This window comes from Lepidochelys kempii, chromosome 2 (genome assembly GCF_965140265.1).
Source record: "Lepidochelys kempii isolate rLepKem1 chromosome 2, rLepKem1.hap2, whole genome shotgun sequence".
Classification (NCBI taxonomy): Eukaryota; Metazoa; Chordata; order Testudines; family Cheloniidae; genus Lepidochelys; species Lepidochelys kempii.
This window is the reverse complement of record NC_133257.1, coordinates 217,755,921-217,782,503: the sequence shown is the minus strand read 5'-3', so window position 1 is coordinate 217,782,503 and position 26,583 is coordinate 217,755,921. Positions and strand designations below refer to the sequence as shown.

The 26,583-nt window shown below is 40.9% G+C and overlaps 1 protein-coding gene across 9 annotated transcripts in view; it reads right to left on the bottom strand.

The window, feature by feature from the left end:
• The window catches only part of THSD7A (thrombospondin type 1 domain containing 7A), a 634,694-nt gene that overhangs the window by 148,144 nt on the left and 459,967 nt on the right, over positions 1-26,583 (bottom strand). For all 9 annotated transcript variants that reach the window (XM_073333830.1, XM_073333827.1, XM_073333831.1 and 6 more), the window contains 2 exons: positions 9,178-9,356; positions 1,307-1,440 (listed from right to left, as the gene is read on the bottom strand). In XM_073333830.1, the coding sequence (XP_073189931.1) occupies positions 1,307-1,440; positions 9,178-9,356 (313 nt within the window). The remainder of the gene's footprint in view (positions 1-1,306; positions 1,441-9,177; positions 9,357-26,583) is intronic.

Below are 26,583 nucleotides of genomic sequence, written 5' to 3'. Positions count from 1 at the left end.
GTGCTGAATGTGCTCTGTGGGCACAGGGTTTCAATCTCTGCATTGTAAATCTGGTACCTTTTACCAGATCTAAATTCAACTAAACAATTAAAAATATATCCTTCTTCATGTGAATTTATACTGAAACTATCAAACTATTTAATTCCATAAAAATCATGCTGTAATCATGGTACAGTCAGCTTCCGAGCAGAATTGTTCCTCCTCTGGAGGTGATTACTTTCCAGACTCAGATAATGTCTATGAATTTGTTGTCAGGAGTGTGTTCTATTGTAGTGTGTCAGAAATATTACAACCATGTTGGAACACTGGCACTTCAAATCCAGTGTTCACACTGGCTGATTTAGCAGACCTAGAGGATACCAGGGTAACAAAAAGGTGTTGAAAACCACACCAGATATAGGGCCAAATTCTCTGCTCTGATGCTGGGTCAATTTAATACGGAGCAGAGATTTTCACCCATTACTTTTATGTTTAGAGCTTTCTAGGCCCAAATACATTCCAAATTTAAAATATGGTTAAGGACTTACATAGCTTTTCTTTATCCTTCCAATAAGAACTGTGGACATATAACTATTCCTACTGTTCTTATTACACTGCTATAGAGTTCTTTTTACTTATGTATAAAACTCAGAAATAGAAGAAGCACCGCTAATGCTAACATAAGACTCCCCACAGTACATTAATCTGTCTTTGGGCTGAGAAGCAAGTCTGAGGCACTGACCACCTGTGGTAAAGTTCTCTCAGCACTTTTCATAAACAGGGCTATTAACCACAAGCCCTGGCCAAATTCCAACTGGGGTGATTACATTCTGAATATCTGAATTCATTGTGTTTTCAGTTGGATATGGCACCTTTCACCTTTTGCACCAAACTGTTGTGCAGTATTGCTGTGCACTGTAAAATGGGTTGCCATGTTTCACCCCAGAGGTGGTTGCACTTTACTGATAAGTGAGAATTGATATCTATATTAAATTTATAAAGACCTTGGGGATTGTCCTGGCCTTTGAAAGGAACTATATAAATGTAAATTACAGTTTTATTTTTATAAAGTATAATAAATGTTTTTTTAAAAAATAGAACAAAGGGCTAAATCCTAAACTGGTGTAAACTGGTTTAGGTCCACTGAGTTCAATCTACACAGATTTACACCAGCTGAGGTTTTGGTCTAACATTCCGTACACAAACTTTTGTGAAAATGCCTTTGTCAAAATACTCTTCTGTAGAATTTTGCTTCTTTAATCCCATCATAATTTAAAGGTGAGGGTTTCTGGTTTTGTTTTTTCAAGAGAAGGATTACATTGTTTACCTCACTTTCCTGGTTTGCACACCTTCTCCACAGTTCTCCTTTAAGTCAACATTGGTCACTTTGCAGATGCTCCAGGGTTCTGTAACCCATATGTACTGGCTGCAGTCGCTGTGGCATGGGACCACCTCATATACCTGGAAACCACACAGAGTGTAAGTTTGTGGCACACAGTATGCAAGCATGATAAGTATGCAGGAACTGTCGTTCTGACATAGCAGCGACACACAACATTATTGTTATTTTGTAAAGATAACAAATATATTTAATCTCAATACAAGTAGGTTGTGAAGCAGTTGCTGTTACAACAGACATAAAACACCTGATACCAAAGCAAGGAAATGAAAAGTTAAATCCTTAACAGTATAAACTCTCTTTTGCACCAGTATGCATGCACTTTACCATTACCACTAATATACACCAGAGAACCCACACAACAGCCTTAACTTTGCTCTAATAGGGAAGCCAGCTTGTACTGTCCATTTGCCAACCTGCTCCTGTCTTTCCTTTTATACTCTACACTCCCCCACCTAATATTATTAGTTGTGGATGTTTGGGGAGGGCTGATTCTAATGGTATCACTCCCTAAATTACACCAATGTAAATCAGAGCATAATCTGGCCCCTTAATTTGAACTATTTTTAACTGTGAAGTCTTAAAGTTATTATATCATGTGAAGATTGGAATGTTTTATACAGAATATCTGAGGTACATTAAAAATGGCATCCTATGTACTATCACATATATCTTTTTAAAGAACAATTACAGAAAAGTCCAAACAGTGCATACATTATAGAACTTGGTCAGGAAGCACATTATAAGGTTATGTATCTATTTTAGAGACTCTTACCTGAGCCTGGAACAGGTATTTGCCATGAACCCAAGGGAACAGCCAAAGATAAATAGAAACACTAGTTAGTGAGCGAAACACAGATATTTGAATGGTGTACATTTAGAGCTTCATTGGTTAAAAACAATCCTCTATGCTCTCTACCAAGCAGAAAGCCTCATCACTTAGGCCAGATAAGACATAGCTTTCCCTCTTGTATCTCTAACAACACATTCTGCAAGAAGTCATAATGTAAGAAAAAATGATTCTTTTGCACACCACCTTGATGGAGACTAGTGCAAATATGCTCATTTCTCCCTCACATTGTTCATAACACATGGTTAAACTATTTTATTCTCTGCCTTCCATGGGTATCAATTCTTTACAGGCTGGGGAGTTCAATTTCTCCAAGACTGAAGAAATTCATGAGTGGGTTTGGATGGAAGACTGTGTTTTATATATTATCAATATTGTACTGCCAGGTAGTGTGGGATGGGGATGTAAGCAGTGTCAGGATGAGCTCCACCCTGACATCTGGTGGTGAGGCAAGTTGTGGAAAAGAACTTCAGGGGTCAATCTCATTTGCATAGGCACACCCACCCCGCCTAGAATGAGGCCATAGCTGCCCAAATGTTCACTTTGGCTGCTGTGGGATCCCCAGTGTCTCTGTTACTGGGGCAGGAAGAATAAATTGTTGTTACGCTGATTATGGGAACTGTGCTTGGAACTGTACTTGGCCTTTTGTTATGATGGAGGGACTCACCATCAACTAAGTAGCACTCGCTAGGCAAGGGTCATGGGTTTTAAAACTCTGTGAACGGAGAGAGGCTGGGGACAAGTATTAATACTTGATGGCATGGGCCTCTTGGTGAGGGCCTTACTGTGGAATATCAGAGCTAATTTTGATTCCATTAGGAGTCTAGTTACAGGCTGCTGAGCTCACTTTGGGCTAATAGTGCACCAGCACTGAGGCTCCCCTACTACAAGCTGAATTCACCAAAGAGCTGAACTGACTAAGAGCTGAAATCACTGAGCGTTGTGTTAAGTAGTGGGGGAGCCTGAAGATATATTGTGCAGCAGTTTTTGGGACGGCTGGAGTGCCTTGTAGACAGGCTGGTGGAGCAGTTCGTGGGATGGCGGGAGCTGCTTTTGGGCCGCGGAGCTGAGCGAAGGAGTTTGTGGGGCGGCTGGTGGAGCGTAGCGGAGGCCTATGGAGCTGTGGGGCGGTCAGCTTCAGATCATGTACCCCTGTCCCATCTCCACCCAGGTTGGAAGGTAAAGCTCCACAGATAAACTTTCGAACTCTGGGGCTGCCCTGACCAGGGACAGAGACTTTTGGGTCATTGGACTTTTGGGACTTTGGGTGATTTGGGGTTGCTGGACTCAAGAACCAAAGGGAAAGAGGCATGCCCCAATTTGCTTGGGGTGGGTTTTTTGCTCATGGGTTATGTTATGAATCCTGTTGGTGGTGTTTCCTCAACATAATGCCACATTGTTTCTCTCTGTTATTAAAAGGCTTTTTGCTACACTCAGACTATGTGCTTGCGAGAGGGGAAGTATTGCCACTTGGAGGCGCCCAGCGGGAGTGGTATATATTTGTCCCAGGTCACTGGGTGGGGGCTCGAGCCGGTTTGCATTGTGTTATTGGAATGGATCCCCTAGATATTGAACCCGGCCCTTGTTGCTGCCAACTCTGACGGGCAGAAGGGTTACAGGTATAAAGGTGAAGAACGTGACAAAGATCTCATCCTTCACACATTTTTAAAGTCTTTTTAGCCTGTCCTAAGTTTGTGCCCAGTATTTGAAAGCAGTTACCATGAAAAGCTCTTCTCTAGTTGTCTGCTATATCTGCTATCAGCTAGGTAGAGCCAACATTACTAGGCAATCTAAAGGAAAATCTCAGTATGGCACTCTCTAGCTGTTGGCAGCAATGCACCTATCAGCCAAGACAGAGCCCATGCCTGCGCCCCAGGTGTTATTGCAATTCTCTCAATATTATTGGCATTTATGTGACTGTCACTGATAGCAAACACTTAGAGCTCGACATAGTCATGGACTCCATGCCTGCCTAGGTAGGTGGGGAGGCAGAGAATCCCTGAAGCCAAAGAAAAGGTAGATGTTATTTTCCCCAGGAAACTGGGATCTGCCCCTTTAGCAGAAACTCTCTCATAGCCATAGAGACAATTTTTCAATGAATTGGATCCAGTATTATCACTTGCAAACCTTCATTATAGCAGTGCAGATCATTTTATTAACTATAGATGCTTAGGGAAAAGAGAATAAATCTTCAAAAGTTAATTTCAAGAATTTCCTGCTTCACAGTTAATTTAAGATATTTGCTTATCCATATATCACACTTTTCTACAATCCATTGGTAATCTTTCTGAAAACATCATCCTGGCCACTATGGATGTAGAAGCCCTCTACACCAACATTCCATTCAAAGATGGACTACAAGCCGTCAGGAACAGAATCCCCGATAATGTCACGGCAAACCTGGTGGCTGAACTTTGTGACTTTGTCCTCACCCATAACTATTTTACATTTGGGGACAAAGTATATCTTCAAATCAGCGGCACTGCTATGTACCCTCATGGCCCCACAGTATGCCAACATTTTTATGGCTGACTTAGAACAACGCTTCCTCAGCTCTCGTCCCCTAATGCCCCTACTCTATTTGTGCTACATTGATGACATCTTCATCATCTGGACCCATGGAAAAGAAGCCCTTGAGGAATTTCACCATGATTTCAACAATTTCCATCCCACCATCAACCTCAGCCTGGTCCAGTCCACACAAGAGAACCACTTCCTGGACACTATAGTGCTAATAAGCGATGGTCACATAAACACCACCCTATACCAGAAACCTACTTTCCGCTATTCCTACCTACATGCCTCCAGCTTTCATCCAGACCACACCACACGATCCATCTTCTACAGCCAAGCTCTACGATACAACCGCATTTGCTCCAACCCCTCAGACAGAGACAAACATCTACAAGATCTCTATCAAGCATTCTTACAACTACAATACCCACCTGCTGAAGTGAAGAAACAGATTGACAGAGCCAGAAGAGTACCCAGAAGTCACCTACTACAGGACAGCCCAACAAAGAAAATAACAGAACGCCACTAGCCACTCTCCAACACATCATCAAGGATCTACAACCTATCCTGAAGGACGACCCATCACTCTCACAGATCTTAGGAGACAGGCCAGTCTTTGCTTACAGGCAGCCCCCAACCTGAAGCAAATACTCACCAGCAACCACACACCACACAACAGAACCACTAACCCAGGAACCTATCCTTGCAACAAAGCCCATTGCCAACTGTGTCCACATATCTATTCAGGGGACACCATCATAGGGTCTAATCACATCAGCCACACTATCAGAGGCTCGTTCACCTGCACATCTACCAATGTGATATATGCCATCATGTGCCAGCAATGCCCCTCTGCCATGTACATTGGTCAAACTGAACAGTCTCTATATAAAAGAATAAATGGACACAAATCAGACGTCAAGAATTATAACATTCAAAAACCAGTTGGAGAACACTTCAATCTCTTTGGTCACTCGATTACAGCCCTAAAAGTTGCAATTCTTGAAAAAAAAACCTTCAAAAACAGACTCCAATGAGAGACTGCTGAATTGGAATTAATTTGCAAACTGGATACAATTAAGTTAGGCATGAATAAAGACTGGGGGTGGATGGGTCATTACACAAAGTAAAACTATTTCCCCATGTTTATTCCTCTCTCTCCCCCCCCCCCATTCCTCAGATGTTCTTGTCGACTGCTGGAAATGGCCCACATTGATTATCACTACAAAAGGCTTTATTCCACCCACCCCCCCGCTCTCCTGCTGGTATTAGCTCACCTTAAGTGATCACTCTGGTTACAGTGTGTATGGTAACACCCATTGTTTCATGTTCTCTATGTATGTAAATCTCCCCACTGTATTTTCCACTGAATGCATCCAATGAAGTGAGCTGTAGTTCACAAAAGCTTATGCTCAAATAAATTTGTTAGTTTCTAAGGTGCCACAAGTACTCCTTTTCTTTTTGCGAATACAGACTAACACGGCTGCTACTCTGAAACTTTTCTCCAGGAAAGACTTTGCTGTGCATACACCTCTGCCAATATGTGAAAGTCATAAATAAGGATATGAAAGGAAAAAGAAATAGGGACACACCTTTTAGCCCCAAATGAGATACTTTAGGATGGAGAGAGCAGAAAAACAATTAATGGTTTTATTACATTTGCCCTTAAATGGGACAGTTGGCATGTATGGATATATTTGCAAATAATTTAAATTAGAAAATAACATTATTTATTAATGAAAATAGGTTTAGATTAAAGGCCAGATTGTGATCAGTTCCTGCTTGGACGTGCCTGATGGAAGAGAGCAAGGTGTCCTTCCCCCACCTTGCAACATGGGTGTGGAGTCCAGGCCCTGTCTCTCCAGTCACAACCCTGTGTGTGCCAGCTACTTGAAAGAATGGGTGTTGAGGGTTGGAATCTGGCATGAAGAACTGAGCGTGCCACATTCTCCTCAAGGGTGGTGTAGCTATGGGTATGTTTTCTGGGAGATCACGGTGCAAATTCTTCCTGAATCATCTCCAACTGTATCATGGTCCTCTGTGCCCTCTCCCCAGAACACCGGTGGGTAACAATGGCAAAATCTGACCCGTATATTTTATATTACAAAATATTATTTACAAGTGGCTATGCCTTTCATTCTGAAGTATTGATATGGCAATGTACTAGTTTGCTCTGTTGATTTTCTTTGAGCTGTGGATCAGGTGTGGATTAATTAAACATCCCTGGGCAGCTGTTTGGTCATTGGCACAGGTTGAGTTTATGGGATTTCCACACTTAAGGATTTAAGTGAAGTGTATTTAATATTAAGGGATACAAACTCTCAGCTTTATGGATGGCACAGCCTCTTCCCCATGCAATATCAGACTTCAATTTTATCTTTATTATAGTCATTTAGTATTTGAATTTTTGGCAGCTATAAAGCTGCAGCAAATAAGATACTAGGTTATATACCAGTAGAGGGCAGCAGTGCTATATAAAAAACAAACTGAGTTTTCTAATACAAATATAGTAACTTCACCTCTGACATCCTGAAGAACTTATTATGAAATATTGTGCCACATGAATATTACAAGCAGGAAGAGATTTTTTTCATAAACTATAATTTGTTCCTATTATAATGTATTTTCTGTAATTTCAAACAGTTTTAATATACTCCTCAAAACCAACACAGCCTTCATTGAAACTTGTATTTTGTGTTCAAGTGGATTCTAAACATAATTTATTAGCTATAGTTTAAACACTTTCTTTCTAGAACTAATTATATCCCCTTAAGTAGAAACATTAAATCAACACACCATTTCATTCTGTGCTGACAAAATGTCAATAAGATGGAACTAATAACATGTACCTTATTCGAATATGAATGGCCAGATTTTTTTTCCCCTCTGAATATTTATGGAGATGAATATGGGGCCATTTAACATGCTATCCACAAATGCAAATTAAATCCAAATGTGAGATGAATATAAATCAAACCTGAAGAGAGACAAGGAACCTGAAAAGGCAGTTTTTACTACTAAAAACTGCCCAACCAAACAACTTTACATGCAGCAGGTCTTACATGCCTGGCAAGGCCAGAACTTTTTTTTAAAAAAAACTTCTGTTGAGAGCTTCCTGCTTTGTGTCAGTGTTTTGTATCCAGACACATACAGTTCCGTGAGACCCTAATGAGGCATCCCCAGGATCAATTTGGCTGACTGCTGCCCTGGGAAGGATTCTAACACCCAGGCAGTTAGATGTTCAAGTTTCAGTCTCAATCTTTCTTAAAACAACTGCACCTGGAAGGCCAAAAACCACTTGGATGCCAATTTTGGCGATAGGATGCTAAGGAGGACACAAGGATCACACTGAGGATACTTTGAATGTTTCTGGTGTTTTGTTTTGATTTTGTTTCATTTGTTTTTTGTGGTGGCGATGGGGGGAGGCAGTGGAAAGGAGGATGGGCCTACACAGTGATTTCACTGATTGCATGGAGTACCTACAAGAAAGAAAGGCAGGGCCAGAGGATTGACACCAGAACCTCTAAAGGGGTTTTTTTTTGGGGGGGGGGGTGTTTGATTATTTTCTTTTTCAGGCCCAGAATTACAGCACATATCAGTCTGACCAGGAGTCTGGGTCCCAAGATATTTTTACAGTGGAGAGCAATTTCCTCTTTCGTGAAGAACCAGCAATATTTTTTAATATTTAGCTCCAGATATTAATACTATACCAAAATATCTGCTTCAGTGCACAGTTCTCGTGATGATGATGTATTCAAATGGAGGAGGAGGAGACTGAGCAGAATGAATTGGTGTTCTTCATGGGCTGCTTGCTTTGCATGCACTTTATCTGTAATGTATGGCAGTGTTTGAATTAAGGAGGGGAATTTCCTGTTACTGTCAGGTTTCAGAGGAACAGCCGTGTTAGTCTGTATTCGCAAAAAGAAAAGGAGTACTTGTGGCACCTTAGAGACTAACCAATTTATTTGAGCATGAGCTTTCGTGAGCTACAGCTCAAATAAATTGGTTAGTCTCTAAGGTGCCACAAGTACTCCTTTTCCTTTTTCCTGTTACTGTGTAGTTCAACCTCTCTCTCTGTATACTGAGAGCTTTATCTCTTTCTCTTAAACATACTGCTGAAGAGCTGATCTTGCAAGGTGATGAGTGTCTGCAGTTGATGGCATGCAAGGTCTGGAAGAATTGGCCTTGTAAGTTTTGCCTTTGTAATACAGCATATTGCCCAGATTTTTTTTTTAAAAAATCCACAGAGAAAAAAGCCCTAACCTTAATTTTGCATATAATTTTGGTCTTCCACCAGTGCCAGTACATATTATTCAATTCAAAAAGCATGTGAAGTACTTAGAAGGGAACGATTCTTCACTGAGTTTATATATGTAATAATTTGTCCACACAGAAATAAACGAATATATCAGCAAAGAAAAGTAACTGGATTTACCTGATTGACATGATCCAGCTTGGGGCAGGGTCTTCCACCATTGTAGGGTTTTTCACGGAGCCATTTAGATCTAACCTTTACCCCACTCCCACAGGATTTACTACAGCGAGACCAGTTGGACCATTCACTGAGCTTGCAGTCTGAGGGGCATGGAATAATGCAGGCTTCCTCGATGTAACCTGAGAATGGAAATAAAAGCAAAATCTCTTCAGCATGTTGCTCTGCCACTTCTCTCTGAAGCCTCAGTCTCGTTTGTTTAAAGTATCCAAAGTTTGACTTGATAGAAGTGGGTGAATGCAGAGATTTCTTTATCATATGGGCTAAATTAAATTCTGCAGGAAATTGACACGCCCCTATTGATTGTGTTAAAATAACAGCTGAGCATCCTCAATATTATCTGATTAGAATTTGTTCTCACCAGATTTCCACAATCTGACTTTTTAACAGCTGCTAGAGTGTAATTGACACTTGCTGCATTATTCTCAGGCTGCAGAAATGATAGATGTGTTAAAAAATCCTGCCACTCAGATGAGTTACATAGTTGTATCAAACAAGTCTGCTGTGGTTATATGTATGTTAACAGTCTAACAAACTGGACTAGAGATGTCCTGAATGCATATGGAATATCCCCTAAAATGCATATGTGGAAAAGTTATGGTAGTATCTTAGGTACCACATGTAATAACTTGGCAAATGTAGACTTTTTAATGAAAATAACTTTACATACAGTTGAAAAACCAACAAATTAATCAAATGATGAGATGCAGTTGGAAAATGAATCACTTATGTATTGTAAGTGAGATAATTCTCGTACCATTGGCAGAGCAGGCTGGTCACAGTTTTACATTTATTGTCTTTTAGTTTTTTTGAATGTCTCCTTATTTATATATTATTAGTGAGGACTTACCTTCTCTATACTATTCATTATTTTGTCTGCACCTATATTGTCTCCTTTTATTACTCTAAACAATCCTAAGCTTTTCAATATCTTTTCATATAGAAGTCTTTCCAGACCTCTAATAATTTTCATTCTTCCTCTCTGAACCCCATTCTATTTCTGTTATATCCTTTTAAGATAAAAGAGAGGCTTGAATGGCATTGGGTCATGTTAGGTCAACAATTTGGCACTCCCTCCTCTTTTTTTTTTTTAAGGCTTCTATCTTGTTCTCCAAAATTTCATCTTTCATTAAATTAAATATCTGTAGCCATTATGGTTCTGAGGAAGCAAACAGTATTTTCGAGGTACACGGACACAGTGATGGCAGCCTGAATTTGTAGAGAGCCTGAAATACTAACTCTAAGAGGTGTGGACTGTCTCATTCATCTCTATAGGATGCTAACTCAGGTGCCTAATGATAATTGAAATGTCAACACTTATCTATTTCACTGCTCATCAAAGCACATAAGAAAGGAGAGGGACTTTCTTCTTATGATGAAATGTGCAAAAAATTCATTTTGACACTACAGTTGAGTAGCACTTGAGATACACTTACTTTGTTTGCAGTTTGACCTATGGAGCTAAAATGCCAGAGGGGAACAGTGGAACTTATGGGACATTTGAGTCCCACCAGAGCAGAAGGGGCTTGGCCTGTTCTGGTGACTGGTGTGGCATCATCTTCTCTTCCTGCTTCAAGAGGATTCTGTGAGACCCAGGTAGACATCATTACATTGGTCACACTTATGTCATGTTTTCAAGTTTTCTTACAACCATGACCAAAGAAAAGCTTAGATTCTGATGTCCTGTCACATGATTCTGGGGGCCATGTGCTTTATTCCACCTCTGCCCATGGGTGCATCCAAACCCAGTGAGGGGAAGCCAAGCCTCAACTGCCAAGCAGATCATGCTCATGATCACACTTTGAGCAACTGGATAATCTACTGTGAGTGACATTCATTTTAGCTTGTCTTGTAGGTGGAGCCTAGCTTGTGGACAAAAGACTAACCAAACAAAACACTACTTATTTCATTTCCAGTTTGGGTCTGGATAAGAGTGACCAGAACTGCACACAATATTCCAAGCAAGAGTATGCTATTTATATACATAATTGCATTATAATATTTCAGTATTAATTTCCCTCCTGTTCCTTTTGCATCCTAGCAGTTTCTTTGCTTTTTTGTCCACCTCCACATGCTGATAACCTATCATCTTCATCAACTGTGATGTTAGCAACTCTTTAAAAATGTAAACTCTGAGTGAACTGTCTTCTGCCAAGATCTTTTCTGAAGGCAACTAACACCAAACAATTATGTGCAATATAAAAATGCACGAACATTTGATACATTATATTTCCAGATATATTTCTAGACACTTTCCAGCAATGTATGTTAAACACAAGGTGCAGTAGAAATAATAAAAAAAAAACCTGTACAATTAGAATATGCACATTTTACCTGTACACTCAGATAAACTCTGAATTCTGGTTCTAGTTTTCTACAGCTTGCACCTGCTTGGAACTGCTAGCTGGTTAAATATCTATACAGAGTATGTCTTGAATTTGATCTATGTAGAGCTGTCATTCAGAGAATGTATCATCATTAAGATGTCAACTACTTCACAGAAGTGAATTATGAACTTGTTTATTAAGTAACTTTTGACATTCAACTGACTGACCAAATGATTCTTTATGAAAGGCACATTGTTTTAGACATATTTTTGAAAACCATATGATATGCAGTGGTATGGATTGCCCTGCAGCAGAATGGGTGACATCGATTATGGATCATGTCTGGGTTAATCTTGGAATTCAGATGTGCCTGACCTCAAAGCTCCATCCTACACTAAATGTTAATACATAAAAAACAAATTGTAAATCTTCTACAGGACGCAAGAGCACTTTAAGGTGGAATATAAAGCCAGACATCTGATTTCCATATTTTGGAATATTTCAAATTTGACATGAATCATGACAAGGAAGTTAAGAGAGAACAGAAAATAACTGTCTGGCAGGATTTTTTTGGCCCGTTATTAAAACATGAGGAGTGTTTTATATCTCTAAGGTTGAGTTTATTGACATCCTAATCTACTGGATGCAAGCTTTTATCTACACTAGTTTCAGTGTTACTTTTACATAATTTTGCCCATATAAAACTATTTCTATTTTTAACAGTAACACACAATTTTAGTGTTTGTTAAATTTCTCTCTCCAATTTAAAACTGGAAGAAACAACTTCATCTCATTTTAGATATATTATTCACTTTTTTCAGCAGATAACTTCAATCAATCTAGACTGGTTCATCTAGCTCGTTTATTGAGACTCTAGCCCAGGGGTAGGCAACCTGCGGCACGCGTGCTGATTTTCAGTGGCACTCACGCTGCCCAGGTCCTGGCCACCGGTCCGGGGGGCTCAGCATTTTAATTTAATTTTAAATGAAGCTTCTAAAACATTTTAAAAACCTTATTTACTTTATATACAACAATAGTTTAGTTATATATTATAGACTTACAGACAGAGACCTTCTAAATACATTAAAAGGTATTACTGGCATGTGAAACCTTAAATTAGAGTGAATAAATGAAGACTCAGCACACCACTTCTGAAAGGTTGCTGACCCCTGCTCTACCATAAGCCTCCAAAATATTTTAACTTTGCCTGATTGTAACTCAAGGGGATTCAATTTCTCACCATCTGTCTCAGTTACAGATTCAGGCACTTTCAGATGTGAGTGCCACAAAATACCAGTAAAAGGGTTAGGGGTTTGTGTGTAGAGTGGTTACTGGGATAAGAAAAGGAAACTTCTGGGAACATATTTTCCTAAATGGTCTACCAGATTACCACATATTTAGCTTTGTTTCCCCCGTTTGTTGATACAAAACAGGACAATAAAGAATTCTTCTACTGGGATAATATGTGTAGTACATTGTATGTATGTAGCTAAAAAAAACAAAACAAGAAGCACTTTGCCATTTTACACTTAGATGGTATATCAGACAAAAACATTCTATGCAAGTCACACATTTTAATTACTTTCACCTGTATTTAAAAAGTATAATGATCCCCCAAAATGGCAAATGAATCTGTACCACAATAATCTGTAATGATATAACATGTAGTAAAAATCTTCATATGCTTGCATCATTCAACACAAAATGTTTTAAATCACAATGCAATAAAGCCATAATTCTATCTAGTGCCTCAAATTCTTTACTATATATTTTATTTAATTCCAACAAATTCTATAATGGAGTAAAATTATGCTTTGTTTAAGGACCAATGGGCATGCTTCAGGGAGGATTTAGTAGGCAAATTACCATATCAACACCATGTAAAAAGACTGTGTGACTGAAGCACTCAATTCTTTACACTTCTAGGCAGCATCTGCTCTCCAGCCAGCTCTTAATCTCTCTTCCACTGAGAGGATGCCCTTTCCTGGCTAGTCAAGTCCAGGGTGCTGATGGAGACTACTCTACAAGAATTGCCTCTCTCCTGCCTCCCCACCAGCAATGGCACCAGCACCCACAAATCCCCTGGAACAATTGGGTAGTGGGGACTTTTGAATAATAAGAGCTGAAGGTAGAGAATAAGAGGGGACTCTTAGCCATTGGAGACATGGGAAAAGGAGGGTTTTGTTATCACCAGAGGGCAGAGGAGGAAAGCAGGGAGTCACCAGGGAGGAAATACTATCAAGAGAGGAAGGGAACAGGTGAGTGAAGACTTCTAGCCACTGGTGGGAGAGAGAAGAGTGTTTGACAGAAAATGGGTCCCCAGCATTAGCAGAAAGAGGGGAAAGGAAGGAGTTTTCCAGGTGCAAAGAGTTCTCCAAAGGGAACAGAGAGACTGAAGGCCTTCCCAAGGAATGAATGGAGTTTATGTTCAGGGAGAAGAGGCAAAGTGACTGCAGAGGAGAGACACAACATGGGAGATATTAAAGGGAAAAGAGGGACAGAAGAGGGAAGACAGGAAAGAACAGACAGGGATGAAAGGAAGAGAGAAGGAGAGTAAACAAAAGAGGGCAGAAGGTGAGTGGCATACTTTCTCAAGGTACCAGAACTGTAAGTTACCTTGTTACTCCTCTGCCTCAGTGAGAGAGAGATTTGCAGATACTAAACTGTGACAGCTCCCTGATACTCCAGTGCGTTAGCCAGTCCAGCAAACTCTTCAGGACACTACCAGACCCTATTTCACCTTGCAGGTAACACTTGGAGCACTTTAGTTCCTGACTCCCCTTGTAGAACATTGCCCTGCAGTATCCAGCCCCTGTCACTGGACACTCATAGAAATTACCAACTCTGCTGTCTCCAAAGAGACAGGACACTCACCAGCCTGTTGGCTTAGTGGATGATGCACACTTTACTTTAATATATTGCACTGAGATGAACTTATAGTAAAACCAAGAATAAGTTTATTACTAAAGAACAGAGATTCAAGTGATGCTAAGCAAGAGTAGTAGAAACAGAAAATGGTTACAAATAAAAAAAATACAAGTGACTAAGGCTTAACAGGCTACAATTCTTGACTCAGGCAGTCTCTCGCCCAAAGCCTCCTCTCAGTGTCATAAGCTTCCCCCTGGCCAGGATCCTGCGTTCATGAATACAAAAAGCACTGTGTTTCTTGCTCCCTCAGTGATGGATAGCTAGAATGTCCTTTCCCCCTCAGATAGTCAAGCAACTCTGAAATGTATCCTTTGAAGTACACCCCCAGACAAAATTCCTCTCCCATGCTGTTCTTCAGGGTGCAGACTCTATGCTGTTCTTCTAATCCTTCTGATAATTTACTTTTCCTGTTAACTTAATATGTAACTATAATTTCCATTGTGTCTGGCTACCCCTGCTCCATTTACATTCAAAATCAGGGCAGATAGGAAAGTCAACATTCCTTTGTCTAGGGAACTTTTATTCACCCTGCCTGGTTTGCTTGGTTTAAAAATCTTTTTAGTATAAACATACAACTTCTTAACTGTTATCTGTGCACACATCCTACAATGATCATGATGGCCAGCATGAAATAAGTTCTTGTTGGATATCTCACATGATATTCTTTGTAGATAAATACCACAAAAGCAATGTGTTAAGTGTAGGGAGTTGGTCAGGCCAGACAGGAGTTTCTCTTACATGGCAGTGAAAGCTCACAGTGTGGCAATAAGAAAATAAGAGAGCTTGGAGGACAGACAGAATGGGGAAAGACACACGAGATAGGAAAGAAAAACTGGAAGAGAAGAAGTGAAAACAGAAGAAGAAAGAAATGGAAAAAACACATCCTGCCAGAAACAGCATCTTCTGCCAAGCACAGATGAAAAATGATGCCTCGAGAGCTGATTCAGGTAATCTCCTGATCTAAAGTAGGAAACAAAACAAAAGAACCTCATTTCCAACTAAAAATAAAAGACAAAGAGGAGCAAATAGGGGGAGGACAACACATTGTTTGGCATTACAATCTTTAGAAATTGTGTCAATTTTCAAAAATATTTAAGAGGAAAATCACATATCTTCAACTAAATTTGAGATCTAAAAGTCTTTGCCAAATTCATCCGATCTCTTTGGCATCTTTTCTTCCTTTCAGTTCCTTCTCTATTTCATCTTGAATCAGGAGCCAACCCAGAGTCTAGCCAGGGCTTTGCCACAGGAGTCTTTTGAGACTTATGCAAGAGCAGCTGTCAACATCATGATCTCTTCCAGCTCCCCTCGACTTCCTTCTGCAATGCTCCATTCCACTTCTTGGCATCCCCCTCCTGCTGGCCTGCACATTATCATCAGATTTATCTTGCCCACTCACAGCTCAGATTCAGAATACTAATAAAGAATCATTTGTGATTAATCCATGCAGTAAAATAAATAATTAAATAAAAATGTTGACAAAATAGTTACAAATAAATTCAAGGAAACTGCAATCTGCTTGCAGATATTTCTGTGACCAGAGACGATTAAATTAGATAAATTGCCTGTAGAAAATTATTCATTTTACTCTATTCTCCAGTCTTCTTATGCCACTTTTCATCAAATACATCTCTGAAGGTGTGTCATCACCACCTACACATTTTTGCAAATTTCACATAAACTTGTGCTTTCACATGCTGCCCAAGCACACCTCACTCTTCCTTCTCCCTTCTCTACTTCATCAGTACAAATATATTCAATGCAATGCAAGCAAAAAAAAAAAAATTTGAAAACTTATGAAGCCAAAGAGATAACAGTTCTCCTACACTTGGGATCTCCCAGTGTTAGCTACCTAGTTTATAAAAGGACAATTTAAAACTTGGATCTAGGCAACTAATTCCATATTTAAATGTCTAAACAAGACCCTGTTTCAGCAAAATAGTGATGTGAAGTCAATGATAATAAGCAAAAAGAAAAGGAGGACTTGTGGCACCTTAGAGACTAACCAATTTATTTGAGCATGAGCTTTCGTGAGCTACAGCTCACTTCATCAGATGTTTACCGTGGAAACTGCAGCAGACTTTATATACACACAGAAATCATGAAACAATACCTCCTCCCACCCCACTGTCCTGCTGGTAATAGCTTATCTAAAGTGATCAACAGGTGGGCCATTTCCAGCACAAATCCAGGTTTTCTCACCCTCCACCCCCCGACACAAATTCACTCTCCTGCTGGTGCTAGCCCATCCAAAGTGACAACTCTTTACATAATCAAGTCGGGCTATTTCCTGCATAGATCAAGGTTTTCTCACATCCCCCCCACCCCCATACACACACAAACTCACTCTCCTGCTGGTAATAGCTCATCTAAACTGACCATTCTCCAGGTTTAAATCCAAGTTAAACCAGAACATCTGGGGGGGGGGGTAGGAAAAAACAAGAGGAAACAGGCTACCTTGCATAATGACTTAGCCACTCCCAGTCTCTATTTAAGCCTAAATTAATAGTATCCAATTTGCAAATGAATTCCAATTCAGCAGTTTCTCGCTGGAGTCTGGATTTGAAGTTTTTTTGTTTTAAGATAGCGACCTTCATGTCTGTGATTGCGTGACCAGAGAGATTGAAGTGTTCTCCGACTGGTTTATGAATGTTATAATTCTTGACATCTGATTTGTGTCCATTTATTCTTTTACGTAGAGACTGTCCAGTTTGACCAATGTACATGGCAGAGGGGCATTGCTGGCACATGATGGCATAGATCACATTGGTGGATGTGCAGGTGAACGAGCCTCTGATAGTGTGGCTGATGTTATTAGGCCCTGTGATGGTGTCCCCTGAATAGATATGTGGGCACAATTGGCAACGGGCTTTGTTGCAAGGATAAGTTCCTGGGTTAGTGGTTCTGTTGTGTGGTATGTGGTTGTTGGTGAGTATTTGCTTCAGGTTGCGGGGCTGTCTGTAGGCAAGGACTGGCCTGTCTCCCAAGACTTGTGAGAGTGTTGGGTCATCCTTTAGGATAGGTTGTAGATCCTTAATAATGCGTTGGAGGGGTTTTAGTTGGGGGCTGAAGGTGACGGCTAGTGGCGTTCTGTTATTTTCTTTGTTAGGCCTGTCCTGTAGTAGGTAACTTCTGGGAACTCTTCTGGCTCTATCAATCTGTTTCTTTACTTCTGCAGGTGGGTATTGTAGTTGTAAGAAAGCTTGACAGAGATCTTGTAGGTGTTTGTCTCTGTCTGAGGGGTTGGAGCAAATGCGGTTGTATCGCAGAGCTTGGCTGTAGACGATGGATCGTGTGGTGTGGTCAGGGTGAAAGCTGGAGGCATGCAGGTAGGAATAGCGGTCAGTAGGTTTACGGTATAGGGTGGTGTTTATGTGGCCATTGTTTATTAGCACTGTAGTGTCCAGGAAGTGGATCTCTTGTGTGGACTGGACCAGGCTGAGGTTGGTGGTGGGATGGAAATTGTTGAAATCATGGTGGAATTCCTCAAGGGCTTCTTTTCCATGGGTCCAGATGATGAAGATGTCATCAATATAGCGCAAGTAGAGTAGGGGCTTTAGGGGACGAGAGCTGAGGAAGCGTTGTTCTAAATCAGCCATAAAAATGTTGGCATACTGTGGGGCCATGCGGGTACCCATAGCAGTGCCGCTGATCTGAAGGTATACATTGTCCCCAAATGTGAAATAGTTATGGGTAAGGACAAAGTCACAAAGTTCAGCCCGACTTGATTATGTAAAGAGTTGTCACTTTGGATGGGCTAGCACCAGCAGGAGAGTGAATTTGTGTCGGGGGGTGGAGGGTGAGAAAACCTGGATTTGTGCTGGAAATGGCCCACCTGTTGATCACTTTAGATAAGCTATTACCAGCAGGACAGTGGGGTGGGAGGAGGTATTGTTTCATGATTTCTGTGTGTATATAAAGTCTGCTGCAGTTTCCACGGTAAACATCTGATGAAGTGAGCTGTAGCTCACGAAAGCTCATGCTCAAATAAATTGGTTAGTCTCTAAGGTGCCACAAGTCCTCCTTTTCTTTTTGCGAATACAGACTAACACGGCTGTTCCTCTGAAACCAATGATAATAAGGTTTATCCTGTGCATGGCACGACTCATCCAAAGCAATGCTCAAATACACTGCTGAAGTTGCGGGGAGTGGAGTTGCGATTCGATGTCACTGTTCAGGTTGGAGATTCAGCGTTCTACTCTGTGGCGTGAAAGCTGCAGGCCAGAAATGTTCTTCTGTAGATTCTTGTTCTCTGGTGACAGGATTGAAATCACATCAGTGATGCATGTTTTTATAAGCTGTCCTTCAGAGTAGGGCTTTTTCACATGGGCTATGTGCCAGGCCACATAATAGGACGCTAATGTTACAGTCTGTGATCAGTTGGCAAATCTGGTAAAGAACTGGGCTTCTACATCTGATTTTGTCAAAGTTTTCAGTTTTAAAGTGTGGAGTTCAGAACCTCGTGGGAATTCTTGATCCATATGCGCATGGTGAGAAGCGAAATGACGCAAGCTTGAAGATTTGAACTGAGAGATACACGTCTGGCAAACAGGACACACGGCCTTACCATTACGTTCAGCGAAAAAGTACTTATTCTTCCACTCCTGCTGGAAGCCTCGATTTTCATCTGTGTATTTTCTTTTCTGTTTGCACTTGCCTTCCATTGTTAGATGGTATAAGAAAAATTTTGATTAAAAATTTCCACACCAACTAGTCACAGTGTGCTTTACTCAAGGAGATGCTGGTGCCGGCCAGCGGGTGCTGGATTCCTGGCTCTATCCCTGGCCCCACCCACCACTCCATCCCTTTCCCCAAGTCCCCACCCCCACCCCACCTCTTCTTGCCCCCTCCCCCGAGGGAGACTTGTCCTCTCTCCTGCCCCCCCCGAACCTCCTGCGAGTTGCAAAACAGCTGATTGCAGTGGGAGGGAGGCACAGGGAGGGAGGAGGAGGTAAGGCTGTGCACTGCTCCTCTGCTCTTCCCCCTCCCCCCCGCAGCCTCCTGAACACCACGAAACAGCTGATCGCAGCGGGCAGGAGGCATGGGGGAGGGAGGAGGAGGTGCTGATTGGGGGGGCCACTATCAGGCGGGAGGGTTGCCGGTGGGTGCTGAGCACTCACCATTTTTTCCCCAGAGTTGGCTCCTAGCAGGAGCCGCATATTATCTTCTGAAGAGCCGCATGCAGTTCCAGACCTGCAGGTCGGCCACCCCTGAACTGCTCCCCATGCTACTGCAGCTACATCCTTACTATTTTTAGAGTGCTAGCTCAATGTAAGCTACCACAAGTCTGTCTATTTAAGCTGGGAATTTCCCCCCACAGCTCCAAGTGCAGACATGCCCTGTGTTAATCAGAATAGATGATGTGCAGCACCTTTGAAAAAACTGTGCTCAGTTGCTTAGTTTTGGTCACTCATGTTTGCAAATTTTCCCCATGCTGTAAAAATATCAGAAAATGAGGAGAAGATAACCGATGCTGATCAGAGATATGGAGAACTTATATGTAGACAGGGCTGGAAAGTAACGCACATTCTTCTAAGAAAAGGGCAACTGAAACTGAGAAGAGACCTAATCAGGATTTAATCATGCTGCAAATTCTGATCATGAGTTTATGAACTGGACATCCATCTATTATGAACCGGACTGAAATTACTAAACAACTTCATGTTCACCACTGAACCAACATCAACTAGCAATGTTCTTCAGCCACTACCAACCTGGGTTCAAACTTAGGCGTGATAGTTTGCCCCATGACCAATTCCCCGAGCCACTTGGACCTCCAAGTAAAAAGTCATTTAAGGATATTATGGACATGTTACAATAGACTTAAAGGGACTTCATCCCTTGCCTGATGACAAGGCAGTCAAAGTAGGTTGACCTGAGATTCTTTCTGTTCCCAAAGTGCTGATGTCTGCAGGTAAAGTTTGACTCCAATTGGGTTGAGTTTGTTGGGCTGTAGCTTGGAATCATTATGGGCATCTGAAAAACTTAGTATTTGGATATCAACACAACAGCTGGCTAGGTATTACCCCACACGTGAAAGCAGTACAACTATCTTTCTTCTTTCTTGCAAGTACTGCTCTCTGTTTCCAAGAGAGAAATTGTGGCACCAGAGTTTTTTATGCTATATTATTTGTTGAAGTATATCTTTCTTGGGATTGATCATCCAGGACTGAGAGAAGAGCCCAGCTGTCTAAATTTCTCCCAGCTTTAAAAGGTATTTGTGTTCTTTGTCCAGGAGTGCTTACAGTGGTGACTCTGTCACAATATTCCAGGGAATGATAAATTGCACTGGAGCATGTCCTTTTCCTTATTTTCAAGATTACCTTTCAAGTCTTCAGTGCCAAAGAACAATTGTTAATACTTAGTGATCTTCTGCATCAGCAGTTCTGTGTCTGGAGGACTAAGTACAGGCTTCAAGTGTTCTCTGAGTTGATGGATGTCGCCTGCGTCTGACCCATTGACAGAAAGAGAATCTTGGCATCAGTAGTAGTGGTGAGAAGGCAGCAAGGTGTATGAGCAAGAACAGTCTATCCCACGACTGATCTCTTGCCTAGTACTTGCCAAATTGCTGCTGGCTACAACATACTGTTGGCAGCTATTTTTAGACTTACAATCAAATACAGTATCAAGGGCAATGTCTATGCCAGTATTTGTGCTAAAACTGAAGGATAATTCTTCCATCTGCCCTAATGTATAATTCAAGTACATTTATTCAAACCATACTTACCAAGCACCTCTTTTTGAATTTCTTGATGATGAATACAGCATCATCTCAATAATATGCCTTCCTGCCACAAAGATATTCACGTAGAAAATGTTACAAATGCATTGGCAACATATTCCAAGACAGCACACAAGTTGTCTCAAATACAGTACCTTACATATACCACATGGAAAAGTAAAATACATGCCCTAATAGTGTTTATAATAGACCTAAATGGTAGTGCTAAGATGCAAGTACACTAGCATTGTATTAGATATAGACTTAGATTAGAGATTGTGATGGAAAAAACATACTGTGCTTTATAAAGGTATGCTTAATAAAAAACACAACTTTTCATCTTAATTTCTATGTTCTTTATTTTCCTTTCATAGATCTATATTTCCGTAGAGTAGTTTAAAAAGGAAATGACAAAGGGAAAAAGAATTGATAAAAGTGGACGCAGCAAGTTATAAACTTATGTCTGAGACCACATGGACACTTTTATAACATTTGAAATTTGGCTATCAGGAACATGAGCAATTCAATAAGAAATTCCTTGCTTCATATAGACTCTCTCAACAGATGTTGCAAAAGATATTCACTGATATACAAATATTCCTCTATATTCCCCTGCATAAGCCTTGTAGCCATAGACTGCTTTGTAGAGTCAGCACAAATCAATGTATCTCATTTAATTAATGCTAAAGGGGGAAATAATCTCACACTAATAAGGCAGCAGACAAACTATCCAGGACTGGTTGATTGTGCCTAAGGTCTTAACAATAAACTGACATGAATTAAGAAGGATAATACGATCTATATAAAAAAATTACAGCAGTCTGCCATGCTAGCATGTTGACTCCCTACATAAGAGAACATGTCTCAGTTTATGTGGGTCATGAATCATAATTACTATATGAAGGCGAGAAACTAAATACTGTAGAATAAATAAAGTGGTTTATAGTCAGTACAGCAGCTCTTTGCTTTTCATGATCAGGACACCAAAATACAAGTTTTTGGTTCCCATAACAATTCTAATTTAAACTTTAAAGGAGCCACTCAGGGATTTTGCACTTGCTGTTTACTGTATTAAATAAACCATAATAATATTTTGGTAACAATGAGTTCAGGTGTTGATGGCATGTTATTTCCTCAAACGAAACCGCACTCCGACGACGACAGGGCGGGGCTGCAAAAAACAAGTGTGTGTGTCCTGTAAACAAAAGGCTGCAGTTCAACTGTGCTTTATAATTTCTTACCCTTCCCAGCAAATTACTGGAACAAAGTAGAGCTCACAGAACTAGAAAATGGAGGGTCTGTGTCCATAGTGAGAGAAATGGAAACATATCCCTTTTATCTCTCTCTCTCTCTAGATAAACACACAGAGAGAGAGAGAGAGAGAGAGAGAGAGAGATCTACAGTAAGCATTGTGGACATAGCACTTTCCTGAGTGACCATAACTTACTACCTCGACCCCACAAACTTACCCTCACTCAAAACCTTCACTCAGCATCATGCTTCCCTGGTCTTCTTTTCATGTCAGCTTACACCCCTCAATCTGAGCCACCTGGACGAAAGTATGGCCAGTCAGTGGCCTCTAATAAAGAAATGAGAGTTGAGAAAAGTAGACACTCTTTGCTCTCCTCTTCTCCCTTCCCCAAAATATAAGCTGCACTGTCCTACCTGCTCCTGGCTCCCTGAGTCCTCCTCCCATTTCCAAGAAGAGACCTGTCCTACCTCTGCTGCCCACCCTAAAAAGTGCTAAATAGGGCTTCTTCTTCACAAAGAATGGATGGTTCTCCGAGTCCTCCCTGTAGCTTACTTCTGCGTGACTAAGCTCTGTCCCATGCTCAGAGTATGAGGTCACTTCATTGTCAAATTTTCCCTAACTTAGTCATTCCATACCTCCTCATCCCTCCTGTTTCTTGGCCTGATGGAGGGGATGAGACCTACTAGGTGAGGAGACATACAGGCCATCGGTGTCACAACCTAGTCCTTCTCAGAAACACTTCACTTTGCCTGGCACCGCAAGATGTAAAACACCCTTAGATTTATCAGTTTCCACACATTTTTTCTTCTCAAGATCATCATTCAGAAGTTCCCTACATTATAAACAGACTGGGATATTCTAGTGAAATCAAGAAGGGCACAATATAAGATTCTATGAAGAACTGAGCATAGAATTTATGTTTCCTAACTGTGTCCTCTGTTACTGAAATTTAACCAAAAATTATAACTTAATTGTCAGTGAAGTACTGTATTATTGCAAAGGAGATAACAGAATCACACACAAACATGGGGTTTATAAAAAAGAAATAATCCCAGACAAACCTGGTAGCTTTTTTGATTGAATTACAAAATAAGTGGATAAAGATAATGTGAAATGTGTCCCATATTGAGTGTTCAGTAAAGTATTTGTTACAGTACCTAAAAAAACCTACCTGTACAGAAAAAAAAATTAGCTCAAATAAGTTTGGATATGGGCACTGTCAAATGGGAAGAAATAGAACAAAAGCTGAAGAACTACGAAGATTGATGAGAAGCTGCAGTGTATATTAAGCTGGTGAGTCCTGCCCAATGGGATGCCACAGGTCTCACTGTTAGATTTGGTGTCATTTAACATCTTTATTCATGCTCTGGAAGAAGGAGTAAACAGCACATTAAAATTCACAGATGATACTAAATTGCAAGGCTTTGTAAATTCCACAGAGGACATGAAAACAACACCATGGGACTTAAGGGAAATTGGAAATATGGGCAACACATAAAATGAGACTTAACCTCAAAAGCACTAGCTAATACACCTAGGGAAAAATAAACCAAAACACTGCAACATAAAATGCTAATTCAACACAGATATTCAATAGAAGTGACAAACATATATAGCAATTAGAGATGGAAAAGGCCTACTAAAGTTTATTTCATACTCTTGTAAGTGCAGGAATATAGCAGTCTATGTGCTAGTGGTACATACTGGGGAAAAAAGTAAGGCTGAAGGTAGACAATAAATTAGGTAAGTCCTTAGAAGAAGGAACAGTCTCTTCCTCCGTATATGTGCAGTGCCTAACACAATGGGGTCCTGAAGGCACGAGTGTAAGATAAATAGTAGTAGCAGTAGTCCGGGGAAGCCTACAGTGCAAATACTTCATTTCTTGCACACCTGAAACTCCCAGTGAGGTCACTGGAAAGTCTGGGTGCACAAGGAATGCAGGATTAGCTCCAGTGTGATTCTCACCTGCTTCTGTCAATGCATCACATCATTAAGATAATGATAATGTAGCTCTTAAATAAAGCTGGAGAGATCTGACCACACGTAGGATTCAGCATACAGCTTGGGGTCTTTCCGTAGTAGAAGGATGTAAATACAATGGAGAGAATTCAGAGAAGAGCACCAGGATTACTGAAAGCCAAGAGACACTGATTTATGAAGAAAGAATAAAAGAACTGAAAGCAAACATGTAGGTTTGCCAACCAACAGTTGAGACACATGATAAAGATCCACAAGTATTTCAAGGCTGAGAACACCAAAGAGGGATTCCAAATCTGTAGTAAGAGTAACAGGATAAAATTGAGAAAAGAAAAAAAATGCTGAATGTCAAGAACATTCTCTCAGTGGTAAAATCTATTAAGCTAGAACAGCTTCTTAAGGGATGTCCCCCAAGGGATGAATATCTTGAATAATTGCAACTAGGCAAGACAAACCAATTGAAAACAGGTTGAGGATAAGTCTTTTCCAATTTTTAATTCCTTTGATTCCATGAAAAATTTTAATATATTTTAAATTTAAATTCAACTTGCTATTAAATTTACTGCAACAAGAAACTAATGCCATGGGCGGTAACTGTTTTGTAATGAACATTTTAAAACCAATGCAGTATATTTGATTATGGAAACAAACATCTCTGCCATCAATTACTGTGTATAATACATACACACAAGACCCTGTGTACTCAAAATGTCAGTACCAAATAGAAAATTGTGGGGGGAAAACCTAACCTCTTGAGAAAATTCTGAATTCCACAGCCATGGAATCGGCTGGAGGGTACATGGGGCAGTTCACAGACCTATTGTTTCAGGCTGTGTGCTAAGGAAAACACCATTGAATTGGTTTACACTCAGTTCCAATTTTTGGGTTATTTTTGCAATTATAAGGCTAGAATAACAACTTCAACAAAATGAAAGCTGAGAGTCTGTAGCACAATTCAAGGGCAAGGCCACAGAATTGCAGAATACATGGGGCACTGAATACAGGACAATCAGGGAATAGATCATTATAGGCAGGGCTGGTATTTATTAAGGTCGCCTGATACTTTCTATTATATGACACTGTATTCAATTGTTTATGACTTTACCAGCTCTTTGTCATTTGGGCTAAATTTTCCAAGCTCGTTGTGTACCTCAGGCTAAATTGTTCTGGAAAATTTCAGCCAAAACCGTTCAACTATTTCCAAGAACAGCGCTAGGAAAAAAACCTTGGGTTTGTCCATGTTAAAAAATGCTGACAACTTTTTCTTTGAAAGCTCTAGTAACCCCATGCTTCAGAGCAGGGACTAAAATTTTAGCAAGGGATGTGCCTGCATTGTCATCCCAGTGAAAATCTGTCCAAATCTGGCCACATTAGAAGCCTCTGAAAAAATAGCAAGCTCAGTAGAGACTTCTTAAATTTCAGCAGCTAAATTTCCTGAAGTTTCCACCTCCACTGGTCATGCTCAAGACTGAAGCTCAACAGGACTTGCATGTAATTCTGGGATTCTGCAGGACGTGCTGTGTCTGGGTGTCTGGACTGAGAGCAGAGAAGCTTTCTCTCAGTGACACCCTCCCCAACCCTCTCCCACGATGGAGTAGAAAGCTGCCTGATTCAAATGCAGACGGGACAAGAGGCAGACCTGTGGGTCAGGAGGATTAGTTTGAAACAAGGGTTCTTTGGTTGAAGACTTGGACTGGAAGCTGGCAGGGAAGGAAACTGGAACTGCCTGGGCAAGGAGACTAGATCTGGGAGCTGGGGATGGCCGAACAAGGAGATTGGAAGCTGGGGCAGAGGGAAGGTAGGGAACTGGGACTGAAAAGCAGTGGTGCAAGGGGAAGGATGTGAGAGGAAGACAGAGGAGCCAGGGTGCAGGGGGAGAATTGGCACTGGTTGGGCTAAGAGACTAGGACAAAGAGCTGGGGGATGGGGAGATAAAGAGATCAGTTGAGGTGACCAGGGAGGGAAATTGGGAGAAGGAGCCAGGGAAAAGGGGAATGTGGGCAGGCAGGGGTTGAGGGAAGGCCAAGACAGGGAGAGAGACAGATGATGGAATTGCCAGATGTGGGAGTGAACTGGGACTGACTGGTCAAGGACACAGGGACCTGGAAGTCCAGAGGCGTGAGACTAGGGCTTGCTGGGTAAAG